At 31.5% G+C, this 10,343-nt stretch overlaps 1 protein-coding gene across 3 annotated transcripts; it reads left to right on the forward strand.

The window, feature by feature from the left end:
• The first annotated feature begins 2,011 nt into the window (after positions 1 to 2,011).
• On the forward strand, positions 2,012 to 9,934 carry LOC100162294. 3 transcript variants are annotated; one of them, XM_029486651.1, is made up of 4 exons: positions 2,016 to 2,389; positions 3,527 to 3,564; positions 4,970 to 5,127; positions 8,540 to 9,934. In XM_029486651.1, exons 3-4 carry the CDS (start codon positions 4,980 to 4,982, stop codon positions 9,670 to 9,672), a joined length of 1,281 nt encoding a protein of 426 aa, XP_029342511.1. In that variant the 5' UTR covers positions 2,016 to 2,389; positions 3,527 to 3,564; positions 4,970 to 4,979; the 3' UTR covers positions 9,673 to 9,934. The 3 variants fall into 3 exon arrangements, with proteins under 3 accessions (XP_029342512.1, XP_029342511.1, XP_016662578.1); XM_016807089.2 differs by lacking the exon at positions 3,527 to 3,564; XM_029486652.1 differs by lacking the exons at positions 3,527 to 3,564; positions 4,970 to 5,127 and having other exon boundaries at positions 2,012 to 2,389.
• The last annotated feature ends 409 nt before the right edge of the window (positions 9,935 to 10,343 follow it).

Consider the following 10,343-nt stretch of genomic DNA (forward strand, 5'->3'; position numbering starts at 1 on the left):
ATTTTACATACTGATAAATCACTTAAAAATTAAAATATCGTAAAAAACCAACGAGAAGGCACAGAGTAATGTTGTTAACTAAAGTTTATAATAGGTCAATTCACTCTAAAATCAAAAATTACAGCACCCTATTAAAACTAGCGAACGAAAATTTGCTATAACGTACGTGTGTAAGACGGAGACAACACATGCGGGTGCGACGTTCTCTTAAGCGTATTTCTCTTAAGCGTACCTTAAGCATACACTATTTAAATTTTTCATAACCTTTAAAAACGCTCATTTTAAATATTAAGTAAAGTAATTATTTTAACAAAATACAATATAATAAAAAAGTGGGCAAGTGGGTACAGGGCAGGTTTCGAGTGAGTGTTATGGATGTGTTAAATTTGAATTCAATTTTAGGAATGTTATTGTATACGAAAAACGATTCTGAGCGGAGACAGCCTAATGACAGTCTAATGTATATTTTATGATAATAATAATAATATGTTCTTTGATATTGCTATTAAACTAACTTATTTTACCATTAGTGTCACAGTAGTTTTATTTAATTGTTATGGAAAACATTGCATCAATTATTATAATATTATGTATATAACTATTATATATTTATATCATATTATCGATATTGACTTTGAGTCAATACCAATTTAGCGTAGAATAGTGAGAATAGGTATTAACTAATAACTTAAAATGTATTGTGTATAGCCTTGTGAGGACATTATGTGTTGTCTCCGTCTTGCAAGTGCGTAACATAGCAAATTTTACGCTCAGCAGAACACGTGTAGCTCCGTTCGTTTAAAAATTAGAGTAAATTGACCTCTTATAGAATCTATAAGTAAAATTATTATCTGGACAACTTCATGGGCATTTTATTATATTTTAATTTTAAAGCGAGCTATGAGTATTTTAAAATTGTAAATTGTTTGTACATCTTAAAGTGCTCATAACTCGACTAAAAAATTAAAATATACTAAAAAGATCATGAGGTTGTCTAGATAATAATCTTACCTATAGATTCGATGAGAGGTCAATTCACTCAAATTTCTAAACCAACGGAGCTACACGTGTTCTGCTGAGCGTAGAATTTGCCATGTTACCCACTTGTAAGACGGAGACAACACATGGGGTATAACGTACTCTTATTGTACAATTTATAATATACGTCAAATTCTTAAGCCGCTGCGAATAATGTTTTTGAATAACAAAATCACGAAATAACTAATATCCTTATACTTTGTTTAAATACCTGTAAAGTCATTGTATTTAAGTATAGTATACCTATTATAAATAAGTCGTAGTAAATTGAGTATTAATACCTAGTTTATAGGTCTACGATTAATACTATTAGTTATTACTATATAGTAGGTACTATAGGTACTACCCTCAGGGTAGCTGGATTGGGCAGTTTATCACCAATTGGGCTATATTTATATTGACCAAATGGCAAATGCCAACCAAAATTATATCTTGTCGCGTTACCTACCGCCTAGTGGGCGATTTAACAATTCCAAATTGGCGTGTTTAGACTTTTGAGTCTAGGCACAATTCAGGGCAATAATCGTTTGCTGATTTTTTTTCTTTTAAAAAATTTTCAACTTAAAACCACGACTATGTATACTCATCACCATTATCAATCCATAACCGCGTCTAAGACACAGCAAAATTTGATTTTGATTTCTATTATTTTATTAATTTTGATACGCCATTATGTTTGCTTAAATCCTGGTTATGGCATAGTGACACAGTTTATTTATTAATCAATCCATATTTTTATTAACTAATTAATAATTGTCATAATAGTTTAATGTTTATACTTTATAGTCCATGGTACTAGATACCACGGTCCACGGGCTGAGCTGAGCTAGCTGCTCTAATATTGTATATTTTGATTTTTGGTTATCAGCAATGTGGATTGATATCAATAAAGAATAAATTATGTTTTATAACGCCTAAGCAGGTACCTATACTAACCAGTAACCGTTCACTATTTTAATTCGTCACCGATCTAGGTACCGTATTCTAACGAATTTGTGGATTACGATCAAACTATCGCCACTGAAACAGTCTACATTTTTCCATTCTTTTTTTTTTGGCGAATTTTTGGTCGATGTTGTAAAATGTGTTTTTGGGCTATTTCAGAAATATTGTACCTTTGCTATTTTAGGCGACCTTAACGCTCTCTATTGACGGTACGCCGACTTACCTTTCTGGCAACCCTGGTCTACTAAGTACCTTGCCGTCTTGCCGTCAGACTGTCGGAGAAGCAGTCTCAGCACAGCACGCAGGCCGTCAGCACGCCTGTACGGCTGTACGCGATATTTCGCGTCTTCAATATAGTTTCAAAGAATAAAATCAGCGAACCAGCAGGCCAATATTATTTTTTTACGTGAGTATACGCATTTGTTTATTTATTATCTGCATTATTAGGAAAAACGCGTTTTGACTATATAGTTTATGTTTATATTTTACGAACGACACTCACTTAAGTTGGGTTATTTTATAGGATATTAGGTTAATTTAGGTACCTATAATATTATAGAACGGAAAAAACGCAGTGTTCGGAATGTTCACTAAAAAAATGAATTCGTTCACGTTCAGTGCTTAAAAAAGGAACTCGTTCACGTTCAAATTTATGTATTTTTCAAATCAACACGTTCACGTTTCACGTTCTTTGAAAATATGAATGCGTTCATTCAATTAATTTAATTTTTATGCATCGTTTAAATACGAATACAAAATCGTGGAAATCATAATACCTATTATTGTTGTTTTGTGCCCACTGGGATTGCATGTATTTTATTTTTATAATTCGTAATAAACTATTATATATCATAATAGTATTATCAATCAATATTTATTAATTAATAAATACATTTGAACGTCTTAAAATTCGTTAAAATTCATTAAATATATAAATGTTGTTCACGTTCACGTTCTATTCGAAAAATACGAGTGACGTTCATTAAATATTAAATTTTTAAATTCATTAAACGTGAATGTCTAAACGAGCGTTCATGAACGACGTTCTTTCCAAACACTGTACAAATGTCATAATTATGAACAAAAACGAACAAAAACGAAGTCATTCAAATGAAAATCATTTTTAAATATTTATTTTTGATGATTGAGGTTTCTAACCTACCGGATTCCACCTTAAACATTTCTACATTTCTACCAAAAACTCCAAAGTGATATTATCAGTAGGTACGACGCTAACCACGCATTGGTTGTATCTGTCTTAAGGTCGTCATACAGTGCGGCGACGGCGATAAATTTGTGTCCAGCTTCATTGTAACCGCTACCGGCACCGCTACCACTGCAGTATGATAATATGGACTTTTACTCACGTACAACGTACCAAATGTTCGATCAATAGTTACAAATGTTTTATTAGTGTATTGTTAATTTTAATCATTAAACTTGTTTACATATTTGGACAATTTTAGGAGATTAATATTCCATTTATATCCAAGTGTATTTTAAATATTGTTATATTATAATTCTGATATTAAAATGTGTGTAGGTACTACTTCGGGAAATTTCGTCAGGTATATTTTCCTGGTAAGTTTTGTTTTTTACTTAAAAAATAAAATAAATTATTATATTAATTGTTGAAATTGAAGCTTGGGTAGACTGACCGTTTGTGAGCGCATGTGTCAGTACGAATTGCGGAAAAATATCCTCAAACTACAATATTACTCACAACCACAAGAAAATGATTTTACTAGATTAATTACTCGGATTACTTCGAATACTAGAACATTTTAATAGACAATTAGTGTAATTACCACATTATTAATATTTAATTACAAATAGGTATATACTTATATATAGTATATAGATAGGTATAATTATCATTGAAAATATTAATATAATATAATAAATTATTTTCAAAAATTACCATTAATATTATATTATTTTATATTACTATTCTAAGCAACATATAAGTACCTACAATCTACATTCATTAACTATTTTTGATAATTATTATTTGTATTATTTTACGTATCGATCAATCGAAATATTTTAATTTTAATTTTAATTATCGTTTAAATAATATTGTATCTTTTTTTTTTGTAGAGCTTTTAAAAACAACTTCCAATAATATTTATTAATATTTGCATTATCGCCAAAATATTATTAGAAGTATTTTATTTTAGGGATTTAATGTTTAAAGAATTACACATATTTTATATAATATAAAATATGATTGTAAATGTTTGAAAATTATAATATAAATATCAATAAAAGTAAGTTAAATAATACCTGTTCAATAGGTATATATTTTAAACTTTGAACGTATAGATGATTGGTTTTTTATTTGATGATTCTTTAATTATATAGGTACCTACTTGATTTTTAAATTTTTTAACGATATAAGTATATGTTTGTAATTAAATATTAATTATGTGGTACACTGCCACACTGGTACCTAATTACCCTAATAGCGTTTAAAAAATATTTGTTCAATCATTTTCATATGGTTGTGAGTAATATTGTAGTCTGGAGATTTTTTCCCTAGGGTCGAGGAGTTTTTCTTCATGATTTTTATTCCAATTATCGTCTGCACTGTTGTTTGTAATGTTAGATTCTAAGAGGAGCGTATCAATGTATTGATTTTACAATGATGTGTATTTTTTTGTTGTCTGTGAATATTTTTTTTTATTAGAAATAATGCTTTGATTTTTAACTTCAGCATATTTTCTGATGGGAAATTGATTTTAGTTGCTACTTTTGGGGGTCAAATTTCCAGTGGTTTTAAAAAACGTCAGGAAAATAAAACGAAAAAAATAAGGAAAACACGTTTTTGTCAAAATCTATTTAACCGTAAATACTTTAAATTTTCATTGGATGTTTATTTTTCCGTCTTACATACATCATTAAATTTTCAAAATATTTTGAATGTACTATTTATGGTTATAGAACTTATTATAATTTGAGGATAAAATATAATGAATTTTTTCAGTTAAACAAAAATGTTTTCTTTAACAAAGCTGGCATACAACTGGTGCAATGGGGAAGAAAGGTCGGTCTACAACGAGTTGGAAACGTTGGAAATAAGCGTTAGGCCATGTTGCCTACTGTTGATACTCTACCTTAGGGCAGAAAATGCTGACTATGACGGTAAATATTAGATATAAGACATCGTAGGTACACCGTACATGATATGGACTGAACCAATATAAAGCAGCTGTAAGGAAATATCTAATATTTTAATACACAGGGTGATTTTTTTAGCATGCTCTCCTTACTTTTGTGCTTAAAATTATATTTAAATTCTGATTTTCGGAATTTTTAAATACACATGGAGATCATGATTTTGAGTACTTCACATTTTTTGCACCATTTAAAAATGATCCTATGACAATACAAACTTATTTTTGTCAAATAGAAACCTCCCTTTCTCACTTTTAATTATTCAGCAAATATTTTTTGTTGAGAATTCTGATGAATCTAAATCAAAATTAGAACGAGTAGTTTTTGAGTTATGTAACTTTGTATATTAAGGTTATGTCTATGTGATAACAGATTAAGTATATCAATATCAACAATATTATTGTTCTATAAATATAAATAATTTTTAAAAATGATCCGAATACAATGAATGCTATAGTATGTATACATCTAATATTAAATATTGCTTATATTCTTTTAAAACCATATTTACGGATTATTATTCTTAGTATAAAAATGTCAAGAAGTCAAAAACTACGTATTAGAATTTCGATTTAAACACATCAACATTTTCTAGAAAATTACCCACTAAATAATTTGCAGTGAACAGGGGGTTCTCAAGTGGAAAAATAGATGTTTGTATCGTCACAGGACACTTTTTATTAAGTAGTACAAAAAATATCAGGAATTTGAAAATATGGGCTGTATGTACCTATACTTAAAAATTCTATAAACCAAAATTTGAATAGATGTAATATTATAAGCGAAAAAATTGGGTTAGCATGTTTAAAAAATCACCTTGTATTATATCGGCCCCATTTATATTCCCCAACCTCCGTTACTTATGTATAGTGCATGTATAAGGCATTCATATTAAAACGAATCAAGAAAAAAAAGTCCTACACTAGGAAAACTAGTCCAACACTAGTCCTAATAAAAGCCAAAAAGTGTCACATTATAAGAAAAAGTAAATTAATTAAAAAAGTTTAAAATAATAAATTCAATATTAGGATAGTAGGTACCTATATAATTATTAATTATTATAATAATGCTATTATATAACAATATAATATTTTAATCACAACTCTTTCTTCTTATGTCATGTTTATGAGCAAATATAGGATTAAAATATACAGGTTATTATGGTAGATAACAATAAAAATATTTAAGTTAATGAAAATAATTAACTGTGTCAAGTTAAGTTAATTCAATTCAATTGCCTTCGGTTAAAAGTTAAATGTTAACAAAAAAAATTAACTAGGTAAGTTTAAAGTTAAGATAGAAGATGAAATTAACTTAACTCAGTTAAAAGAAGTACATTTTTTTCAAGTTACGATATAAGTCTTAGGGCCCGTATTACAACAGTTGAATTCCGGTTAAACCACCGAATTCGGCCGGTAAAATCAGTGGTTCAAGCGTAACCGAGGTTTAAACTATGATTGTAAAACGGGCCCTTAAACTGCCCTAGTATGTTGATAGTTGATTTACACAAATATTCACCAAAACGTTTAACACTGTGTAAAAAATTAGTTTATTGTAATATATGATTATAAAATCAATTACCAAAATCAAAAAAGAGTCAATACGAATCAGTACTGTCTAGCCGGTTTCGCATGACACGAAAATAAAATTAACTTAACTGCACGGAAATGATATTAACTATAAAAAGTTAAGTTAGAACATTACAAATTTTAACTTAATAAATTAATAAGTTAAAAACAAAAATGATTAACTAGTTAAGTTCAAAGGTGGGCAAGTTAATTAAAATAAATAAATCAAGTTAAGTTAAGTTAAGAGGACACAAGATCGATAAGTTAAAAGTTAACAGTTAACAAATTATAAATTTAACTCGATAAGTTAAAAGTTCATTTAGGAAAAAATATTAACTTAACTCAGTTTAAAAAAGTTAATCAATTTTTTTTTTAATTAGTATGTAAATCACATAAAGAGTGAATGTGTCTTTCTAGTTTCTAATTTATAAATTATAAAAAACAATTTTATTGAACTTTTTTCATAATGTACATTCAAGTACAGTACAAGTACAGTAAAAGTAAATGGGTATACAATTTGTATACCCATTTAATTTTACTTTACTATTATTTACTAATTTAAACTATACTCATTTCAAACTAATAATTTAACAAATATATTTTTTTATATCTAATAGCAATTTAATGTCATAATACGTGAAGATGAGTACATGACCTTCATATATATTATATGTTTAATAACATTAAAACGTAACAATTTTCAATTTGTAATTTAAAATTTTTAATTTTATTAAAAACATTTATAATTGCAACTCGCATAATATATAATTTACAACTTAATAAAATATATTAATATACACAAAATTATGTTATCAAGATAAAAAACAGAAATGTTTGTGTTTTTTATTGGATTATTTTTATTTTATACTGATATAAAGTAGAAACCGTTTATAATGACACCGGTTGTAGTGACATATTGTATGTAATGACCTTAGATTAAAGGTCCCTGCAAAACTCCTATATTGTATGTACTAATTTGTATCGGTTCTTATGAGGTCTATATAATGACTATACGGATGTTATGACGGTTATTTTTTGTTATATTGGAAAAATATTTTAGCTATAATGACTTTACTTTATTGAAGGTACTATTACAAACGATAATACCGACAATTTCATCTTTGTTTTGTCGTCAGTTAAATTTTATCATCAGGGTACGGGTAATCGTCGTGAGATTAAATATGTTTTGTGTTCTTGTGTTAAATATTTGAAACTGTAAAATGTGCAAATGAAAGCAATCCACAATTAAAGAAAAAGCAAATGTCATGTTTCGTTTAAAAAAGGTGAAAAAAATTCCCACATACCTAATGAATTGGGGGTAGGTCACTCTACAATTTCTAACATATGGAAATCTTGAGACAAAATCGAACAAGAGTTTCAAAATGAAATAACAGATTTTTTTAAAAATAATAATTGAATTAATTAATTTAAATAATATGTACATTGTACATAATTAAATGTTTTTATCTTTACTTTTTCTATGTTTTACATTACGTAAATAAATATAGTAGTGATATTTACGTATAAACGAAAAATTTCAAAATGTTTTTAACTTGATGGATTTTTTAAACTTTTTAACTAGTTAATGCCTACCTTTGGTTTAGTTAATGCCCCACCTTTGAATAACATATATATTATATGTGCAAGCCTTTCATACATTACCCATTACAACTACTGTAGAACTGTACAAGAATAAGAATTTTGGTAATTTTTTTTCCTAATGTTAGACAGTTTTTTTCCAATTAGGTATCACATAATATCACCACGTTGTTTAATATATAATTTTGTTTTGTTTGTTTTCCATTCCATAGTTACCAATGACGATCAAATGTTTATTGCAGCCCATCAATCAATCAGTGAAGAGGCCGCAACAAGTGGACACGTTCGGTGTTTGGCGTTTGCGGAAGGCCGCGGGTTCCCGTGGACACGTGCGATATGTGTCCTGTCCGCAGCCCAAGGACAGCTGGACTGTCTGCAATACGCACGCGACCGTGGCTGTCCGTGGAATGTTGAGGTGTGTAGTAAAGCCGCGGCCAAAGGTCAGCTGGCGTGCCTACGCTACGCTCACGAAAACGGCTGTCCGTGGGACTACACGACGTGCGAAGCGGCTGCGGCTGGTGGCCACCTCGACTGTCTACAGTACGCCCACGAAAACGGCTGTCCATGGGATTACATAACGTGTGAGGTGGCCGCAGCTGGAGGCCACCTCGACTGTCTACGCTATGCCCACGAAAACAGCTGTCTGTGGGACTACACAACGTGCGAAGCGGCTGTGGCTGGTGGCCACCTCGATTGTCTACAGTACGCCCACGACAACGGATGTCCGTGGGATTACATAACGTGTGAGGTGGCCGCAGCTGGAGACCACCTCGACTGTCTACAGTACGCCCACGAAAATGGCTGTCTGTGGGCCTACCTGACGTGCGAGGCGGCTGCGGCTGGTGGCCACCTCGACTGTCTACAGTACGCCCATGACAACGGATGTCTGTGGAACTTCACGACGTGTGAGTCGGCTGCGGCTGGTGGTCACCTCGACTGTCTGCAGTACGCCCACGACAACGGGTGTCCGTGGGATTACATAACGTGCGAGGTGGCCGCAGCTGGAGGCCACCTCGACTGTCTACAGTACGCCCACGAAAACGGCTGCCTGTGGGCCAACACGACGTGCGAGGCGGCTGCGGCTGGTGGCCACCTCGACTGTCTACAGTACGCCCATGACAACGGCTGCCTATGGGCCAACACGACGTGCGAGGCGGCTGCGGCTGGTGGTCACCTCGACTGTCTGCAGTACGCCCACGACAACGGGTGTCCGTGGGATTACATAACGTGTGAGGTGGCCGCAGCTGGAGGCCACCTCGACTGTCTACAGTACGCCCATGATAACGGATGTCTGAGTGAGGTGGCTGCGTCTGGAGGCCACTTCGACTGTCTTGAGTGGTGGTGACCAAGTACGGCCTGCGGGCGAAATCTGGCCTCCCAAAGTATTATTAAGAGGACTTTACACCGACATTTGTTTTCTCCGTCTTCCTAGTGTGTAACATATCAAATTTTACGCTCAGCAAATCACGTTTAGTTCCGTTAGTTTAAAAGTTTTGGAGTGAATACACCTCTTATATACAATTTAAAGGTAAGATTATTATCTAGACATTGTCATAGACTATTTATTATATTTTAATTTTAAAGCGAGCTATAAGTATTTACAAACTACAAACAATTTCCAATTTTATAACACTCATAACTCTGTTTAAAATTAAAATATAATAAAAAGCCTATGACATTGCCTAGATATTAAGCTTACCTTTAAAATTTACAAGATAAAAATTCACTCTAATTTGTAAACTAACGGAGCTAAACATGATCTACTCAGCATAAAGTTTGTTATACTACGCACTTGTAAGACGAAGACAACAAATGCCGGTGCAACGCGTGCTCTTAAAATTAAAATCGAATTTGAAAAAAAATTAAATTCAGATTGCAAGATTTGTAAAATTGAATACAAATTAGTATTTCCCATTTTTACCGTCAATCATTTTGTTAATCAGACATGACCTTGTTCAATTAAAAGAAAACGTTTAAATTCTTGGACTCTACCGTATGCCCGGGAACATGTCCGTG

The sequence above is a fragment of the Acyrthosiphon pisum genome, chromosome A1 (assembly GCF_005508785.2).
Source record: "Acyrthosiphon pisum isolate AL4f chromosome A1, pea_aphid_22Mar2018_4r6ur, whole genome shotgun sequence".
Classification (NCBI taxonomy): domain Eukaryota; kingdom Metazoa; phylum Arthropoda; class Insecta; order Hemiptera; family Aphididae; genus Acyrthosiphon; species Acyrthosiphon pisum.